At 46.5% G+C, this 21,211-nt stretch overlaps 1 protein-coding gene across 1 annotated transcript in view; it reads left to right on the plus strand.

The window, feature by feature from the left end:
- Positions 1-21,211, plus strand: part of MRPL39 (mitochondrial ribosomal protein L39) — a 130,397-nt gene that overhangs the window by 46,302 nt on the left and 62,884 nt on the right. The window contains exon 5 of the mRNA XM_069204091.1: positions 16,036-16,103. Within this exon, the coding sequence (XP_069060192.1) occupies positions 16,036-16,103 (68 nt within the window). The remainder of the gene's footprint in view (positions 1-16,035; positions 16,104-21,211) is intronic.

Below are 21,211 nucleotides of genomic sequence, written 5' to 3' on the forward strand. Positions count from 1 at the left end.
TGCTCTTTGGTGCTGGACCAAGAGCGTGTAGTCAGGAACAATGATACTCAAGCATTTTCCACTAGGATAGGTGCTGCCTCCCTCGCACTGCGAAGGAAGACATCACGGTCACTTTGATTTAGGATGCAGCCCACCATGGAGCGCTGCAGTGCCACAGGTGGAGGCTTCTCAGTAGGGACGTGGTTCACCCTCTTGACCATGAAGAGTCCAGTCGGTGCCACTGTGGTTTTCAGCCAGTTTTCCACTTAGTGGGTAGCATTAGGGCCCTCGATTCCTTCCGACAGCCCAATGATTCAGATGTTGTTCCTCTGCGTTCGTCCCTCAGTGTCTTCTGCGCATTCCTGCAGCACATTGGCTTGAGTTGCGCAGTGGTGGTGATTCATTCTGATTGCCAGGGAGTGAGTGTAGAGAGCAGATTCAATATTTTTCACCCTATCTGTTGGTTTCTTATGGTATTCTCGGAGGAGGCAAAGATGAATAGTGATGGTTTCTAATTGTTGCTCTACCTCCATTCTGGATTCCTGTATTTCACTCGGGATTATGTCTAGTTTGTCTTGTTGGTGAGCGAGGCTCTGTTCATGGGGGAACTCTCCGAAGTAGTAGATTGGGACTGAACATGAATTAGAATCTGTGGTTTTGCCCCTGCTGCAGCCCATTATGGTGGAAAGTCAAGTAGGTAATTGTGGAGCAACAGAATTGTAGGTCACAGATTGAAATCCGTACTGTCAGGGTGGTAGTGCTAGGTGGTATCGCAGAAAGGTAGTGTGCGCTTCCGTTAGCACTTCCACATGGCGGTCCCTGGGACACAGGATGGGAGATAAATGATACGACAGTACGTTTCAGTGTCACCTATCATGAGGTCCAGTATCACTTATCCAGTATTCCTTATGGATTAAGCAACAGCTCCCCGGATAGGAAGAGTTATTCACTGGCTGGAGCCAGAAGTGGCAATGGTACTTTACAATAGTCCCAGCAGAGGCATCACTCACTGGCAGGCTCTGTAAGATGCAGGAGATTTGGGAGGTGTAAAGGGGACCTGGCGGGCGTGTGCAGGCGTGGTGTAGGGCCTCAACAATTGCCGGGTCCTTGTGTCGCGTCGGCAATGCCGTGGAAACATCACACAGGGGCCCGAGTGCAGGGCCATTGTTCCTTTCATTCCGCATGCCTTCAATCAATATTCAGCCCGCCAGCAGCCTCCCCTTCTGTACTCGCGCCGACCTCCTCTGTCCAACGCGTGTGGCCTCACCTCATCAGCGCTCACAGGATGGCTGCTCAGACCGCCCTCGCCAGGCTGTCCGTGATGGTCTCTTTACCTGCCTCAGTCCTCCAGGTGAGATGTGGCCGTCAGCGGCACCCTCTGCTGTCCCCTCGCCATCCTCCCTCACACAAGTCGTGCAGTGCCGACCCGGTAGCCACTGCAATAGGGCCGCACAGTTTGTTTGTACCAAGTCGCGCAGCTTAAATCAGGACCCCGACCAGTCCATCACCGCCCGATCGGACGGGCTCCATAGAGAGAGGGTCGTAGATCATCCGTGGCATCTCAGAATCTCACTCAACGCCGGCCAGGCAAAAGGCCACGGCTCGCAATCTCCTATGGCGCTCGGCCACCCACCACATATGCTCACTCGGGGTTTGCAAGTGGACATTCAGGGTCCGCACTTTTCAGCACAATCTGCCGTTGTTTGTCGCCAGGTCGCAGAGCCCAGATGTGATCACCTCTCTAGGAGACCCAGCCGGGGGAGCTCACCTGCAAGGGAGCCGCGGGGGGCGCCAAAGGTTCTGTCTCTTCGCCCCCGATACAGCAGGCACATAGGGAGCTCCTCTGGTGGTAAATCGTAATAGGTTTAGTCGACTGTTGCAAGATTTTGGAACTCGGTCCCGGGAGCCTCCCAGTCATGCGGCTGCCATCTTCAGTGGTTTGCCACGCCCCTTGGCAAGTTTCCATTCACTTACTCTGTCGTCAAACTGTACTGTATGACTTACCTTACTTGTCCTTTCTATCAGTACCAAAATGTATGCTAAAGTGTTTTCACTTTTTGGAGGCGAACGGTTCACCATCAGTGGCTTTGAGATAGGACCGGAACACTTCCAGCCGCTGTTCCCAGTCAATAGGAGTACCTGGGGCTTTAGGAAATGGATGTGGGGCTGCTATTTTCTCCATTCTTGATTAATAAAAGAACATTAATTGTGTGGGTGTGTGGTGCCAACTGATTAACATGCAAGCTCGTCCAAAAAGATATTAGAATTGCACATACAAAAGTGTGTGTGAAATATACTTTCTTTGGTAAAGATCTGACTGTCACCAATGTTACAAGCACTATTTTCTTACTGCAGCGGTGTAACGAAACCTGGGCCGCCCCCACGGCATCCCACCTGCTCGTCTTACTGACCAAGCTATGCCCCTGAGGTGTATTTCGCACTCGGAATTATGTATGAGGTAATTGAAATAGAGTGCAAAAAATAAAACTGATTACCAAGCAACCTGACAAACATGTTGTAAAGACCGACAGTAAAACACGGTGAGATCTCCAGTAGCAAGCTTGTCCGTGCAAAAAACGAATTAGCATGTTTTCATTCTGGCAACAATTCTCATTTAGGCAGCACTAAGTTATGTGCAGTCCGTAACCAGATTTTTTGAATGTGGCAAAATGTAGTATTTTGCATGGGTCAGCAAATCCTTGATATCTCCTCCATACCTCACCTGTATAGATAGCCAAGTGGTGATGGGCTCAAAGACCAGCCTCCACACCAGACTCTGCCCTTTTATGACCTCGTCCCCTCCGCATACAGCAAAACAAGTTTAGGATTTGCCAGTTCTGAGTACGTTGCAAATAAAAGACTTAAATAATGTAAAAGAATGGAACCTCTGTTTGTTGGAGATGAGTTTCTTGCAATATGATAATCTCCTCTTCCGCCAATCTTAAATATTCAAAAATCTTCCTCCTCCTGCTTACCACTCTTAAACCATTCACATTCCAAGAAAGAAATTTCAATCTTAAATTCCCATACTTAGACATATCTGTCAGGAGAAAAGGAAAACGTCATAAGCACAGCGCACCCCCCTCCTAGGTAAACAACATATGAGGACTTTCTTATTTTTATCCTTTCAACCCACCTAACCCACCTAACCCAACCCAAACCCCCACACCCAGTGCCTTCCACCCCCTCCACCAACACCAACCCCAACTCCCACCCAAACCCAACCCCCCTACCCTGGGGAACCCTCCCTGATTCTAGTAGGATAACCATCCTGTTATCCTAAATTCGAACTCCCCATCGGACGAGATACTTCCACTAGATCTTATTGTGACGCCTTAATCTGGTCTATAAATGCGCTAACCTCCCCCGGATCTCTCATGTTATACATTTTGTTCTTCCACATGATCCGGAGTGCTGCCGGAAACCTTAGCTGTACGGTAGCCCCAAGAGAACGAAGCTCACGCATAAAATTTCCCAATTCCCACTGTCTATCTAACGTTGCTTTAGACAAGTCCGATCTTATCCTGAAGGCCCAATCCCCCTTGGAAAAAACACCAACTTTAAGGGCTTCAGACAGAATTTTTTCCTTGATAGAGTACGTATTGAAATTTATCAGAATCCTCCTGGGATTCTTCCTCCCAGGATTTTTCATGAACGGGTCACGATGGACTCTTTGAATATCCTCTTCCAGGTTAAACACTGCTGTATTTGGGATAACCTCTTTTATCAAAGCAATCACATAGCCCTTAATATCTTCACCTTCCAATCCCTCAGGAACACCCAAAAGCCTGATATTATTTCTCCGCATGTTATTTTCCAAAATCTCTAGTTTGTCCTGTAACAACTTTTCCCCACGTTTTAATTGTGAAATATCCTCAGATTGAGCTGCCACCCGCTCCTCATGGGCCGCCACCACAGTCTCGAGTTTACCCATCCGATCTGTTAACAAAGTGATTTTATTTTCCAAAGCCTCACATACTTCCCGAATCCTTGTTTGGTTATTTTCTGATGTCTCAAATTTTTCCCTAATCTCTTTAGTAAGAGAGATTAGCAGGGCCTGTACGTCCATACCATAAGACATTGTACCTCTGAGGGGGTTACTCTCCACTTCTAACAAAGCCGATAATTTAGAGGAATCCTCTCCCTGTCCATCTAGATCCTTGTCTAATGGATTTAGGGGCGACCGCCTAGCCAAACGCAAAGCTAAATTTGACATTTCTAAATCATCTGAGGTTAGTTGACTATTTGCCATATCCTGCAATGGAAAGGTAGTGGTCCGAAAATATCTTGTGATCAATGATTCACTCCTCCCCAGAGGTTCAGGTTGGCCTTCCCCCAAGAGAGGGATAGGAGGGCCCACAGATGACAAAATTTGATCAGTCCCCTTTAAAGAGACTTCGCCGTGAGTCTTATATCCAGGATTTGTAACTGCTACAGTCTCTGATGAATAAGCCTGGGGCTTATCACTCACACCCAGGGGGCCGGGCTTACAAGTCCTTGCACCAACCAGGTTTTTAACCTCTGTCCGTACAACCCTGGGGCGGCGTTTGATTGGAGACATGCACCGAGAGGCTCTGCTGGTATCACGTTCTCCTCCCACCCTATTCCTGTTCAAATTACTCCTAGTGGAAAGCCCCGGAGTCTCCGGTAAACTCCCACGAAGAGAACAGCGAGAGGTATAAGATCTCCCTCGTCGCACACCCCTCACTGCTTCAGCCCAAATACTGGAATTTAAAGCTTGATTCCAGGGGACCCCCTGACCACCTCTCGCCGAAGCAATTTCGCCCCCCTCCTTGTTCGCCGTGATTTTTAATTAAATCTCCCGACCTGGGGCGGGGAGATCAATATAGACAAGTACACTCCAATAGTAACGTATTCCGAGACTGGATTTTCTAGGATCCTTCCGAGTCCTTCAAATAGCTACTCCAAGCCCGATAGGCAAATGATGCCCAGTGATGCCCAACTCGGTCTAATTCAAGGAGTAGAAGCAACGTTGGAATAACTCTTAAAGCAAAGAGACAATGCTCAAAGTTAATGATAAGAGAGTTTAACATCAAACCTCTGTGGGTGACAGAAGAAGTCTCAAAAAAAAGAAAGGCTCACAAAGGAAAAAAATTTCCTATGCAGATTCAACCTGCGATTGTTTTTAAAGATCCGATGTTCCGGTTAATTAACGTTTTATGGTATTCCTACCAATCTGGATTTATCAGTGTGTGTTTCTCACGCAGGGAGCTCTGTCAGCCTCAACACCGAGAGAAAGAAAAAAAAAACGCCATCAACAGCTCTTCCCGGCAAGAGGAGCGACTCACCCGGGGCGCCGGTCTAGGAGCCCTGCACAATCCCAGTCTCTCCCCTAGTCTCTCCCCCGGCGTCTCTCCTCCAAACCTCTTCCTCGTCACAACAAGGGGGCCCCTCTACGGCCGCGGTGATCCTCTCGCGCGTCGATCCAACTGCGGCACTGCTCCGGCTCTCACCGCGTCATTTCCAGGTCAGGGGTCGCAGGTCGCGTCTCTCGTCCGATGGGAGTTCGCGGTCAGCGCTTCAACCGGCCGCCATGTTCCCCCGTGAGAGCCACTCATCTCCAACAAACAGAGTGGGAGACCTGGGTTAAACGGTTGAATTGGGTTTCTCTTAGCGTATGCTCCTCCCAAACTAGTGTGATAAAAGGCGTGGCAGTTCTCATCAAAAAATCCATAAAGCTTAGGATAGGATCGGTGCAAGTTGACCCTAGAGGGAGATGGGTAGTGGTAGAACTGTGCGTATGTGGCTATTGGGTCACGGTGGCAGGCTATTATGGACCTAACCTAGATGATCCCACACCATTTCAAGAGTTATTCAATATTTTACTTCTAGCTAGATATCCAGTGGTACTAGGCGGAGATTTCAACATTTTGTTAGACCCTGTACACGATAAGTCAACCCCTCGAGGTACGGATAACTCTCCTAAAATGAGGGCACAGGTGAAACAAGCCATGCAAGATTTAGGATTGGTAGACATATGGCACTGCAGAGGAGGCGAAGGAGACAGGTATACATTTTACAATAAAAAATATGGGCATAGATCTAGAATAGATTTTTTTTTAATACACAAAAGTTTATGCCCAGAGGTCAGAAAGGTAGCCCACAATCCAGCTCACCTCTCAGATCATTCAGCTGTAAAATTACACTTGGATATCAGGGTCGTAAATAAGGGTATTAGATGTATAATTAATCGCGCTATACTATTAGACGACTCTATAGTAGAAGCATTAAAAAAAGACACAAGAGATTTCTTTCTTTTGAACCAAGGTACGGCAAGTTTATGGTGTGTTTGGGACGCCTTTAAGGCTTATATTAGAGGGAGGCTTATGAGCCTGGCAATATACAAACATCGTGAAGAAAAAGAGAAATTGGGAGATATGGAATTATCTCTAAAAACCTTGCAAGCTGCAATCCATAAAGCACGAGCAGAAGAGAAGGTCAATTTATTAGAGGACTTGATATGTCAAGAGGTTAATGTTCGGACTAAGCTAGAGGCTTTTTTGGAAAATCGCAGTAAGTTAAAATGGGAAGCTAGCCGATATGCTCACCATGAATATGGAGAAGGTTGCAGTAAGCTACTAGCATGGAAGGTTAAGTCAGACCTCTCTAAAAGATATATTTCAGCAGTCAAATCGGACAATACGAATCAGATTTGTGTGGAGCAAGAAGAGATTGAGGGGGCATTTGTATCCTTTTTCCAAGACGTATACTCAGAAAGCCTGGTTAATTCAGACGAGTCGATTAGTGATTTTCTAGAAAAACTACACCTTCCAGCTCTAGAAGATTCTGAAAAGACCCTATTAAATTGTAAAATAAATGAGGCTGAGCTTATTGAAGGCATAAAAGCGTTAAAAAAAGGAAAGGCCGCTGGTCCAGACAACCTACCTAATGAATTGTACAAGGTCTTGGGGGAAGTTATTAGTCCATTTTTATTAGAATTATTTAATTCTATGCTGGTTGAGGGGGCTCAGACGCCTAAATCCTGGAGAGAGGCTATAATTTGTCTAGTTTTAAAGCCAGGTAAGGATCCAATGTTGGCAGCTCTGGCCCTACCTAACACCACATCCTCCCTATCTATAAATATGACAAGACAAATTTTTTTTTCTATTCATTGATGCTGTCATGTCTATTTTAAGAAAGTATATACTTTAAAACAAGTTTTTATATTTTCGATATATTCATCAAACATATTTAACAAGCTGCCTTTTTTATTTTTAGTGTCTTCAGTATTATAGTTTTGGCAATTATTTAGTTTTCCCAAACTGTCGTTGTAAGGTCTGTTGACATGCAGGCTAAATCCTTCCTGCTGAAGAGTAGCCTGACTTCGATATTTCAATTTATAGTTGGTGCTTTTGGATTCTTCGTTCCAGTTTATCTCTTAAAATGCCAAGGCTCGCATTGAGAAACAAGTGGCTGACAAGGATTTTGGAGCCATGGTATTCTTTGTCATGAAGGTGAGAAGACTGCACCCGATGTGCTTGTGGGTCTTTATTAACGAATATAACAGGAAGTGGTGAGATTGAGTTGAAAACATGCACCCATGGTACCCACCCTCATCTCCGCAAAGGCAAGTCTGGTTCTTGCCCGACACTGCTGCAAAAATCACAATGTCATCAGACAGTAAAACAAACACTTTTCCGAAACACCAGAGTTGCGAGAACCAATGGGCATTTAGAAACTGTCTCACTTAGAAATGCATCTGAGAAAAACATATCGATGTAAACTAAGTGTTGGCATTCTTCACAGGAAGCTTGGTAAGTGGATTTCAGAACAATAACAACCCATTCCTAACTCCAACTGCAGAAGCTGCCTGAAATGCCTCACAGGGCTAATTTGAGCACAGTCGCATATTGGACACTCTACCTCAGCTGTCATGCAGAGGAATACAACTTATCCCACATGTAGTGTAAAAAGAAATGGCCACATAGCCAGTGGATGTTTGGCTTTCTTGTTCTTTGGGCTTTGATGGGGTGCAGGAGATCGTTGATGGTGTCCTTGTTGAGTATGAATGAATTTGCAGTAGGTGTGCTTTAGTTTTTAGTTTGTTTGCAAAACCTCCTTTTCCTCTGTTTCCTTAGAGTCGCATTCTGGCATGGTGTGCCAGAACTTCTTGCAAGTTTCCTGCCTCGGTTCAGCATATATTGGGCATCTGTGTCCATGTTCTGATGGGACGAGAATTGGGGTGATGGTACTGACTCTGCATTTCTAGTAGCTGGTTACTGTCCCCCAGGTGCACTCCATACTATTATCTATGTTGATAATCATGTGAGAGACCGAAGTTTACGTATTGTTCCCCTTTATGTATTCTTTAAGTTTGCTATGAATATTTGTATCATATTTTAGTGGTGTATCCCAGCTGCATCACTTCCATTACATCGTAGAGCAGTAAGTTGTCAGGGGTAAGTAATAAAATAGTGTAAGTTGGGTCTATGTAACTAAAAATAAAACAAGTTTAACAACCACATTTTAATGGAAGAGGATAGACGGGCCTCCGCCACCTCCCCCTCCCACTTGACTTCCCACTGGAGACAGTGTCATGCTCCACAAAGAAGTAGAGGTTACTTAGTGGTTGTGCGATAGTCATAAATGTCAAAATAACATAACACCGTTTTATGTTTCTGTGTTATCATTACTCAGAAAAAGGCTACTTCTGGTGGAGACTTCTAACCAGGGATTCCTCACCTTAGAATATTCCCCAAGCCTCAAACTGGACCTGGAAAATCTTGAGCAGTACGTCTGCTCACTGGTAGGTGGTGGTAATCGACTCACATTGACATCGTCTGCATCTGAAGTGACACTGTGGTGCTCATATAAGTGCCAATCTGGGGCGCTGACATCAGTTCCTTACTTTAGTGTGCCAAGGAAATGACCCATGCAAAACCTATAGGGTTTAAACCTTGTGGGGAATATCACAGACAAATGCCTTTGTCTGATCCCCACTCGCTCGGTCTCTGGTGCAAGGGGTCGGGCCACGACCTCAAGGCCTGTGTCGTGTGTAAGCCGATGCAACCTGAGAAGATTTGCGGGTGATGAAGCTCCTCATCTAATGGCAGACGGCGGCTGTGCACTGTTCCCGGTCCTAGTTCTGCTCCTGGGGTTGAGCTTGGTGAAATTCTGAGTTGTTCCCACAGACGACTGTCTTTGCATTCCAAGACCTCTTCCTCCAAGTCGGGTTAATCCATGAAGCACAAGAAGAAGTTGTTGAAGCGTTCTTCAGCTTACCCATCCAAACGCCATGCGTCTAGGCCCTGCTTTCACATACCAACCTGCTTAGCGGGGTCCTGGGCCCTCTCTGCTCTACGTCAAATTCCCAGAGACAGAGCAACGCCCGCTCAACTAAAAGAATTTTGTGTTGCAATGCATGCCATCTTTGGGTCCTCAACTCTATCTGCTGAGCCTGTGGGCCCTCGGAGCTACGAGGTGTCCTGTCTGGATTACTGCTGGCGGGTCTACCCCCGACACCAGCTGAGCTCTCTCCTGGGTACTTTCTTTCACCCAGGCTTCTTTCCACCAGGTGCTGTCCTGAATCCACCAGCGCCACTCGTTGATGGGCCCATCATTTTATCTTTGACTCCAAGCCAGCGCCGCTCAACGTCGATGCCAGAGCTGTCCAGAACCTACATACCGCTGGACTCTCTGCCCCTAGATAGACCCTTCCCTGCTGAAGGAGGAAATAAACAAGGGTATTGTCCCGTGGAAGAGTTCTCAGAGTCAGAAGAAAACTGGTTTTATGGGCTGGGCGACAATATTAGTTAGGACACTTTTCCAGTCTCTGGTATGCTTTTCCTTCCGGGCCCAGTTTAGAAGGAAAGTGCATCATTTGCCACCGTGATATCCAGGACGCAGAAGTCCTAGAGTTACAGCTGCCAGTAGTCGAGGTCAAGACCAACGTCTTCACAGGTGCTCCGCCCAGGAGTGGGTTTGGCTGAACCATTGCTCCCTATCAATGAAGCCTTCACCAAAGTTCTCCTGGGTGCCTGAGTGAAACCTTGCACAGGGGCTCGTGTGCACCACATATTTGCCCAACACCATTGTTCCGCCCCAAGTTACCCAGCCTTTTTCTACCAGCATCCCTTCATTGAGAGGCTGGTTGTACAGGACTTTACGGCCAAGGTCAACCCAAGTGTGTTCCCTTCTCCTCCACTGGACAAGAAATCCAAGAGGTTGGACCCCTTTGGGAGGCTCGTTTTGTCTTCTGCTAGCCTTGCCTAGCCTTGCGGTTGGTGAGCACTATATGCCTCTTTGTCCAATGTTGCTGTGCATTGTAGCACGCTGTTGGACAACTGCTTCCAGAGGAGGAGGGCTGAACCATCCTTAACTAAGCCTTAGTTGATGATTGGGATGCAGTGAATTTCGCCATCAGATGTGGGCTGGGTACTACGGAATCCCTGGGCAGAGCAACGGCTTCTACGATGGTGCTGCATCACTGGTTCGCAGTCCAATGGGCTCTTGGGGGATGTCCAATCAACCCTGATTTACATGCCCTTCGATGGCTCTCGCCTGTTGGGCGAGAAAGTGGACATGGCACTCAGTTGCTTTCGGGAGAGCTGGGTCATTCCCATGCCTCTCAGACTTTCTGTAACTGTTGAGCGCCAGCAACAGTCCTTTCACCCCTATTGCAGCCCTTATCGGGACACATATGGGTGTCTGCAATAGCAACCATACCTGCCTGTCCAACAGACTACCCAGTTCTTTCATGGATGGGGTTGCGAATCCCAACGAGAATGCTGGAGCCAGACATAACGTACTGTCTAGTCCCCCACCTCTTCGGCTGCCGCAGTCCCTACGCCTCTTCAGTGCACACTTCCTCTAACATAGCCATCCTCTGTTGGCGGGAGGATCAGGCACCATCTGCCCCAATGGTCTGCTCTTATGTTGGTGGCAGGATCAGGCACCATCTGCCCCAATGGTCTGCTCTTACCTCTGACAAGTGGCTGTTCCAAATTGTGTGGAAGGAGTATGCCCTTCCTTTTGTGGAACCCCCTGTGCTTTTGCCACCGTCCCAGGAACAGCTGATGGAGGACCATCTCTTCTTGCTTGGCCAGGAAGTGCAGGCCCTTCTGGCCAAAGGAGCCATCAAGAGGGTGCCTGTGCCAGAAGGAGGGTGTGGTTGCTATTCCATCTACTTTCTGGTGCCGAAAAAGGATGGAGAAGTTTGTCCTATACTAGATCTGTGCCCTCTTATCGCCTTTCTATGGATGGATTCTGCCCATCTTATCCGATCAAATTTTTTGATTTTTAATCACGTTTTTTGAACTTTTTACTGTGGGCGAGCCTCATAATGGGTGACTCACCCATGGTAAGCACACGGTAAATTGGCTATGTGTGTTTACCACACTGTACCAGGGATGGGCATGCCCAAACCCACTGAACGAAGAAGGGATCCCAGCCTACTGGAGCAACACAGGAGGGGGCTGTTGGGAAAAGGCCCTAGCAGTGGTATCAGTGAGGGGTGACGCTGAGGGCCCCAGAGGAAATGTAACTTGTGACTCCTACGTGACACCATTTTGAATTGCCCCAGCATACTGTGCAGGAGGGTTAGGACAGGGGCAGAAAGGTGATTTGGCACCCCAGGATAGACCAGAGGAACCTAGCTTCTAGGAGTTTCTGCCCCTATTCTAAAGGTCTTGCACAAAGGGGGGAGCTCTATGTTGGTTATTTTGTTTTGTTTGTTGCTGGACACTGTGACTGGAGCCATGGAAATCTGGAAGGAGGAACCCCCTGGTATCCATCTGGACTAGGGACTCTGACTACAGTTGCCTCCAGGACCAGTGGGGCTCTCCCCAGAACCATGTAAGCAGGCCCTTTACACCCCTTAAGCACTAGTTGGGAGAAGAACTGGGCTTCTGCACTCAGTAGGAGAGAAGCACCAAAGGAGAAGGGGAAGAAAGGCTGGCTGCAAGGTTCACCGTCTTGGAGGTCCGGAGGTTAAGGGGAAGAGCTCCAGGTGGCTAGGGATTGCCACCAGGAGCATAATGAGCCCAAAATGGAGAAAAATAGCCCATTGTGTCCCGAGGTTTTCCAGAACAAAGGATTTCACCATTGACCTGAAGACTTTCACGGACCAAGTGGAGCTCCTCTAACAGAAGATTTCCTACCCCTAGGGCGGGCCAGGATCTGGGGTTAGCTGCAAGAAATCCTTTAAAATTTGTAATCCTGGCAGGGGTGTGCATGCCCCCCCCCCCCTCCTTCCCCAGAGCTCAGGAGGCCTGGGGCCCACAGCACCCAAGCCAGTTCCACCATTAGGGGGCCCATGACCCTACCCTTTTCCACCAATGCCACCAAGGACAGGGAAGTGCTGTTGTGCTCCTCCGAGATGGTTAAAGAGAGTCAGGGCCTGGGATCCCCAACTCTGGGACCCGAGGGAAGAAGTGAGGACTGGGAGTACTGCTGCATTCACCTTATCCGTGATGAACCTATCCCGCTTCCCGTGCCTGTGTCTGGGGGGAGTAGGCGAACACCACCACCCTGAGCGCCCTACCCGTACAGGCAGGCAGGGGGGAACAGAGCTGTTGGCTCCCATGTAGGAACCGGCAGGGCAGCCAGGGGTGGTACTTCTGGGCTTCCCCCCAGCATGGGAGGTACACAGGGATGCTCAAGTGGGACCAAGCCCCCCAAGAAAAGAAAAAAAGGAAAAGAAAGCCATGCAGGACACCAAAGGCAAGCGGCTGGAGCCGCTGATCTTAATCTAATATGCATGTTCCCCGTAATGCCCGGCGGGGCGTGAACTCTTAAAGGGCCTTGCCCACTCATGGTGGCCCTAGGACGTTGGGGGCCACCACCAGCAAGGCACAGAGTGTGCAAGGGCACTGCAGAACTGCCACACTCCACCCAAGGAGCCCCAAAGGAGTTTTACTATAGTGATGATCCTAACTCTGGAGGGTCAAAAAAAGGATGAACACCCAGAACTTTGTTGATAGTTTCAAGCACTCCCACAGCTGCAGCATGTGCTTTACAGCTGGGAATGCAGCACCCTCTAGGGACTATGTTAATGGCTGCAGGTTTTGTGGCCTAAAGATGGTTAAAGAAGACACAGAAGCATGATGGATGTTGGAAAATGCTTTATTTAAATACGGTTGGCATAAGGCTTTGAACAGTGCTTTATTCAAAAGTGTTCTTCATGACAGTTTGCCAACATTTCTTTAAAAGTATCATTCACCATGACTTTAAGCAACGCTTTATTCAGCGATGTCAATGACGGTGCTTTACTTAAAGGGTTGCTAATTTTGACAGTAATTCATAGTCTTGAGAGGCTGCATTGTTTTATTAATGATGATGTCAGCACCCTATTGCAATGCCTGATTATTACTAATGAGTGTAGAAGAGGATGTTATGCCTGTTACTAAAACAATGCTGGTTGTCATGCTTTATTACTGATGAAGTGGGCACATGATTGCGATACTTGACCATTCATAAGTGCAAAGGGGTTATGGTTCCTGAAGTCAGTCAAGTTAGTGATGGCATGAAGTATTACTACGACGTGATTCTAGCCTTGAAATGTGACATTGACCTAATGTAAAATACCCCCCATATAATAATTTTTTATGTTGAACATAAATGGGGATGTACTGTGAATTTTGGGTTCATAATCCTTTAGGGATCAAATATAATGTTGCCAGAGGTATTTCCACCAGCCACAAGTATATTTGTAAATTACAGCGTAGTATTTTGTGTTTTGTGTGTAATAAATATACTTTTACTTTTCTAAAGAAAAAGCACAGACTGGGCTATTACTTATTGAGTGTTATTATTGTGTACCAGCAAAGGGTGATTATTAGCCCACAACCTCTCCCTTGAGTAGGTCTGGGACTGCTGTGCTTCGCTACCCTGAGAGAGTCAAGCGCTACAGTGGGATGTTTGGTTTTCCAGTGGATCCATTACTTGTACAGGGCACACAACTAATGGACCATTTCCTTATAGTGGGCCAGGAGCATTTTGTGTTTGCTGAGCTCCCCTTCGGCCTTACCACTGCCACTCCGGTGTTCACAAAAGTGATGGCGGTGGTTGCAGCTTATCTTCGGAGGTGGGAGGTTCCAGTCTTTGCCTGTCTTGCTGACTGGCTGCTGAAGGTGGGCCAAACTGAGACTATGGCAACCCTCCAGCTTTCACTGTGGTTTTCTGTAATCATTCAGAAGTCATACCTGACTCTTTCTCAGACACTCCATTTCATTGTAGCCTGTCAGAATACAGTGCAGTTCTGTACCTGTCTTCTGGAGAGAGAAGTCCAGGATATATGGGGTACAGTTCTGATATTTCAGCTTCAATCCTACATCTCAGTGAGACTGACTCTGAGGCTGCTGGGTCTGATGGCCTCCTTTATCCTGCTGGTGAAGCACATAAATATGTGGGCTCTGCAGTGGGATATGAAGTCCCAATGGGCTCAGCACCAAGGGATTCTCTCCAACCTGGTCGAGATTTTGAAGGGGACTGCAAATGATCTGCTGTGGCAGCTGACGGACCGTGATTGGGCCCAAAACAGACCCTTCTTTCTTCCCCACCAGGGTTGACAGTATTGACCGATATACCACTTCTGAGTTGGTGCAGCCACCTGGGAGAGGTGGAGATCAGAGGACTCTGGTCTCCAGCGGAATCTCGGGTCCACATCAACCTTCGGGAGCTGAAGACAATCTGCTTAGCATTGAAAGCCTTACTTTTGTCCATCTAGGTAAGGCTAGGTCATGGACACAACCACCATGTGGTATTGCAAGAAGAAAAAAGGCGGGTTGTGTACCCTGTACAGGGGCCTCTGCATCTCTGGACTTGGCACGACCACCAGGGCATCTTCCTGGTTTTACAGCATCTGGCTGGCTCACTGAATGACAGGGCAGCCGAACTCTGCCGTCAGTGCCATGCGAATCATAAATGGCAACTACATCCTGAGTTGAGACCACGTCTCTTCCAAGAATGGGGAGAACCTTCACTTGATCTGTTTGCCTCTGGCAAGTGCGCGCAATGTCAGCATCTCTGGATATTGGAGTTTATGAATCAGCTCTCGCTCTGAGACTCATTCCACCTCAAATGGAATTCAGCACCCCTATATACTTTTCTCCTGCAGCTCCCAAAAAGATTAGAACAGATCAGGCCATATCATTCTGGTGGCTCTGGACTAGGCACGTATAGTAAAACCGCATACGCCTGCTGTTGCGATAAGTTTGTGACATGGTGTATCTCATGACATGTGGACCCCTCTGTCTGCCCAGCTGTCGGAAGTGTTGATGGTTGAGCTTTGCCTTGCTCTGACCGCTTCATTTTTTGAAAGCTTTAGTTATATTTCCAAGGAAAATACAGTCTGGAAATTTGGCAAGTGAGGAAGTAAGGAGAATCCCCATATAGCAGGTCCAAGAGATGGGAAATCAAGCCGAGGAACGTGGGTGGATCAGTGCGAGCGTTCTGTACAGTCTCAAGTACCATAGGCAGGACACGCCATGGTGGTCATCAGTTCTGGTAAAGGCAATCCGGCAACTTCCGGGCTCTACTGATCTATGGAACGTAGTCCCGGTGCGAAGAGATGTCTGTCAACCATATCATCCATGCATTAACATCTGAACCAACAGAGGGAGGAAGGGTGCATGTTGGGGGGAGGCATGAAGGGAAGCAGATAGAAAGGGGCAAGGAGACTGGGGGTATCTGGTCTCATAACATGCCTGATAAGATGCAAGGGGTGGGTCTCTCAAATAGGGGAGGTAGGATTAAAGATGTCTATATTAACATCCTGTCCTCATACATGTACACACCACAAAAATGTAGCCAACCATATTTAGCCATGTGCCAAAAATACATATTTATGTTGGTGCCATTTTTTCTTTACATGTTGTTATACACAACATGTAAGGGAAAAATGGCACCAAAGGTACACTGCAAAATGGTGGAATCACTACTGATCACTGCAGATCTTCTTTCATCTTCAGCTACTTAGCTTGAAAATGTAAATTTGAGTACTTTATTTTTCTGTCGTGTGAAAAGAATGTATAGTTTTTGTTGCTTTGTTTACTCCTTTAACATTTATATTTTTATCTCATTGTTTGTGCTCTGCAGTGATTTCTGGAGCCTTCTGTTATGATCTTGTTTTAGACAACCGACTAGACAATTGGAAGCCAACGGAGGTATGCATTTTTTGTATTCTCTTTTTTTTTTTTTTTTTTTTTTTTTTAAATGGGCCTGATACAAGTGTTCATCATTCCTTCACACTGAATTTGCAGATGTACCTTATCATTGTATATTTAGCAAGCAAAGCACATAATGCAGGGGAACATCCGTTGTGTGAAACGTATTTATCATTTGCAGACTTCCCTCGAAAATAGACAGCAGTGTTGCCAGTAATTCCAGTCTTCATTATACAGTAATTTAAAGGTGGGACAAAGGAAAAGAAGAGCCCATGCTAAAACGGCTAGCATCTACAAATAAAATTTTGACCTTTCCATACCCAACCGTTTTCTATAATCTAGCAGATGGCAAAAATGTTAGCCATCCTGGGTGTCTCAGATCTGTTTGACTGTGAATGTTCTGTTGCCCGGACCAACTCTCAAACAGGATTTAAGGAGAAAGCGGTCGGCTAATAGACATTATTTATTTTAGCCCAGCCAGTAATGAGCATAACCTTCCCAAACAGTTGTGTGTCTTGGTAGTTACATACCAAGCAGCTAGTGTTTTTTGAAAGGTAAATTTTGCGATAAAAATGCTAGTCAAGGTAGGCATATGCCTACCAATTTGCAGGACAAGGGTTATGTTTATACAACTGTGAAGACCTGAACACTTATTCTGAGAAAGTTCGATTGACACAAATTTCTCTTTGGTATGTCTGATTGAATCCTGAAATTCGGTAGACATTAAATGAAGCAATTTGTTGCATACAAGGTACTGTTTAAAAACTAGGTGATCTATTTCAGATGAAAAGTGTAACTCCTCAAAATTTGCTTTAAACTCTGATAGAAGCGATGTGTGTTGGATAGAAAAGTCACCGTACTCTGCATAAAACTAAAGATTTAGGACATATGTCAAGCTTTCAAAACTTTAAAAAAATAATTAAAATTCTTGCTCGGTCATTCTTAGCTTTTCTTTTTGGAAAGTATTGAAAAAAGGCAATATTTTCAAGGGTGTCAACATGAAAACAGCATATGCTTGCATTGTACCATATAACTCTAGAAAACTCTGGGCAGATGTAGGCTGATTTTCTTTAATGTTACATTTCCTAGACAGCATAAAGGAAGGGATATATGTTGTTGGGAACTTGCAGTGTTTAATGGAACAGGAAATAAACGGTGGTCTCTCAAGAACGCTGAATTAGGATTGAGGGAAGCTTTACTTTGAAGTGTTTAAGGGGGGGGGGGGGTTCTTAAAATAACGATTACACAAATGAGTAGCTCAACTCTCCCTAAGCATTTTTTAATTGTTTATTTTCTCTCATGCTCAGTGTGATTGTCCTTCTCTCCCAGTCTCCTTGATTAAAAGTGTCTCATTTTACCCTACTTCAATTGGAGGGTGACAGAAGGTGTCTAAACCGTGACACGAGATGCCACGTTACTCAGGTCTCCCGGGTTCCCTCATCTTAGTCCAGTCCTGAGCAATAATGGAAGCACGCAAGAGCCGCCACGGGATGGATGTGCTTTGCATCGCAATACAGGAAAGAGAGGTTCTGCAACACCAGTTCTGGTGGCGCACTGGCTGCCCCACAAATGGGATGATGTCCAGATGCTGGTGAAGAGATGGAGTATTTATCTTGCTACTCACTGGACTGAGAGGAATTTCTGTGGGACATGCTGCGGGTGTGCAACTGCTGTGCAAGTAAATCGACATGTAGGTGCTAGGAGAGGGACGTTTTGGTCTTCCAGCCCCCCACACTCCCAGTACAGTGTGGCATGGGATTCTTTCTTCAAATACATTGTTGGGTGTATGGTTTTCGTCCATGTCTCCATGCATGACAAAGGTCCTTTATTTTTATTGTAAATAATGAGGATCAGCAGTTTTGCTCACAGGAGTTGCTCAGGTAAAGCAGACCCCTAATGTTTGCCATTAATGGTGCTTTTGCAGCATTAACGCCAAACCTAAAAGTAAAAATACGGCTTAATAGAACCCATAATTGTGGCTGATTTATAAGGATGGACGATGTATTTCTCTGAACTGCAAATTAGAAATTCATTGCGACATTCCTTCACTTTGATGCCCTTCAAAGCAAAGGGATTGTAGAATGCACAGCTGTTTCTACAGATATCTATTTATGTATCCTGTACTGATTAAATTGTGCAACTGTTCCTTTACAGTTATGGATGGCTTATTTTGTTTTTTTACAACAAACTGAATTTTTCACCAAATACGGTTGTTTCATATACAATAATGCACATTGGAACTTTTAACCTTTTAGTTAAGGAAGAGTCTGGAGTCGCTCCCTCCCCCAAACTAGTGCCAGACATAAATTTGTCGGCTGAATTCACTTTCTTCAGAACATTTGGAACCTGTAGAAGAACAGAAGAAGGACTGTCCTTGCTGTTTGAGACCTCTGAGGAGACCTGAAGGCGCTGAACCTGCTCTCACTTGTACCCAGGACAAAGAAGTGAACTCCAAGGCGAGTTGGCTGACTTGTTTGGCTACAGTGACGCAGCAAGCTGCAAGAAGGCTTTTTCCTGAAGTGCACAGCTTCCCAGTGCCAACTTGATCTGACCTGTTACGTTATGTTTATTTGTATTGTGCACTAAATACTTGAGAGGGTATCCAGGCGCTTGACCTGAATCCTGCTGGTGGCCTTTACCAGGGGGAGACTTGAATCATAAATGCTCTACCTGAGGTCCTGAGACCCTTGACTGTGTCTAACTGGATTCCTCCTAACACCTATGGAATCTTTGGACTTCAAGACTTCCAGAGGACCAGGAAAAATCTGGCAAGCTGATCCACCCAGGGCACAGCCTCCCTGGACTTAAGAAATAAGTTTCCCCTACTTTGAGCTTCTGCACATCAGCAGATCCGTTTAAGTGGGAATTCAGGAGAAGATATCCAGCCTTTTAGAGCCATTGTCGGAAACAGCCCACAGCCTTTCTCCCTGGATGATTTTGAGATCCGAAAAAGAGACTAAGGGGGTCATTACGCCGCCGGCCAAGCGGTAACCGCTGTGTGGCCGCCAATGCGGCCGCACTCCCGCGGACCCCATTACGACATCCCCGCTGGGCCGGCGGGCGCAAACCAAGTTTACGCCCGCCGGCCCAGCGGGGATGAGGCCGCAACATAGGAGCCGGCTCCTAATGGAGTCGGCGGTGTTGCGGGCGTGCGACGGGTGCAGTAGCACCCGTCGCGCTTTTCACTGTCTGCTATGCTCTGTTAGGGGGCCCCTGCACTGCCCATGCCAGGGGCCCCAGGACACCCCTTACTGCCAGCCTCTTCCTGGCGGTGCAAACTGCCAGAAATAGGCTGGCGGTAGGGGGGTCATAATCCCCAGGGCAGCGCTGCTTGCAGCGCTGCCTTGGTGGATTATCACCGCCGGGGCTAAAACGGCAGGAAACCGCCGGCCCAGGCGGTGTGACCGCGTCACTACCGCCGCGGTCGTAATACGGCTCCCTGTACCGCCAGCCTGTTGGCGGTACGGACGCCACATTACCCCTGGCGGTCTCTGACTGCCAGGGTCGTAATGACCCACTAAGTGCCTGATTTAGAGTTTGGCAGAGGAGTTACTCTGTCACAAACGTGATGGCTATCCCAACTGCTGTATTAAAATTCCATTATAGCCTTTGGAACTTGTAATACGGTGGCGGGGATATCAGTCACATTTGTGATAGATTAACCCCTCTGCCAAACTCTAAATCAGGCCCTGAGTCCAAAGGTAAAAATCTCGTCCAGGCGAACGTGCCAAAAATCTCTCACGGGCAAGTGGACTTTCCTGGACATTAAATTATTTTTTGCTTAGATTATTTTTCCTGTCAAAACTAGGGCCTTCACCAGCACCTTGCCAACACTTGCCTAACATCGTGGAACCTTCCCCGGGTACATCCTGTTGCCTTGCCCCACTGAAGGATTTAGCCTTCCAGAAAAAAAGTCTTAAGGTAAAACCTCTCTCTGAGCCAATGCTGGTTGTTGTATTTGATCGGGGATCCATCTTGGTCAGCCTCAAATTGTTCCTAAGTCTGGGTCTATCAAGACCATTGACTACCATTGTATCTTGCAACAACAACAAGGCCAATGGATGGAATGCTTTTATTAATCTCAGCCTCTGGCAATCGCTTGGGTTTACATTCCAGTTCATTGTTTTTTGCCCATCATGCCACTTTACACAAAGGCCGGATTTCTGCAAATCATTATCAACCCTGTAATCATGGGAGGAGTCCCGACCTGCAGGGCAAAATGCCTTCCAGAAGGGATCACAAGCAACCCCAGACCAGTATTGACCTACTTAGGTCTACTGGAACCAAGCTACACCTGACTGAAGAGCCCCCAACTAGGACAAAATCGGCCTTGGGATGCTTTTGTTCCGTTTCAGAGACAACCTGGCTTGGCAGTTCGGGTTGGACTGTTGCTATTGGGGCAGGGTCAAGGCTGATTTGTATATAGTTGGATCTAACCTGAAATGGTTTTGTGGGTAAAAAAACCAAAAAACGGACTTGGGGTGAGACCTCAAGTAATTACCTGTGGCTGTGATTAATTGAAGCATCTCTTGCATCACTTTTTTTGTTTCCTTTAGTATCATTGGCGCTTGCCGCATTTTGGAGATATTTTTATTTAAATATTTAAAATGTATATCTCCGGCTCTCCTGATTAGATTTTTAGTAGCTTTAAACCATTGTTTGTTAGATTATTCACTATTTTTATACATTGGAGGAGGATTTTTATTTTGTTGTGTTTTTGACTTTTGAAATGTTTTGGCACTTTTAAAAACTCTATACATTTTTGTATGTTGGCCTGTCTGCCCTGTCCATAGCTATCAAGGATTGAGCTCTGATTTAAATTACTGAAACCTTTAACTGGACCTAACAAGATAGTGTCATTATTACATGTGGTGGACCTCGATCACTTTCTCACATCTTCTATATATAGTGGAATTGATTAGTTATGTGTCAAAAGTGAATGCTGATGGGCTGGCTAGTTCCTTAGATTTCAAGCCATAAAGAAACTGATGGATCACATTGCTGGCTTGGTGTGACATATTGTAGATGGTGTGCTGACTAAATAGATACTTGCTGGCAAAATTCTTCACAGGGTTTTGAGAATACAAAAAATAAATTTTGCCCTGCAC

The sequence above is a fragment of the Pleurodeles waltl genome, chromosome 8 (genome assembly GCF_031143425.1).
Source record: "Pleurodeles waltl isolate 20211129_DDA chromosome 8, aPleWal1.hap1.20221129, whole genome shotgun sequence".
NCBI lineage: Eukaryota > Metazoa > Chordata > Amphibia > Caudata > Salamandridae > Pleurodeles > Pleurodeles waltl.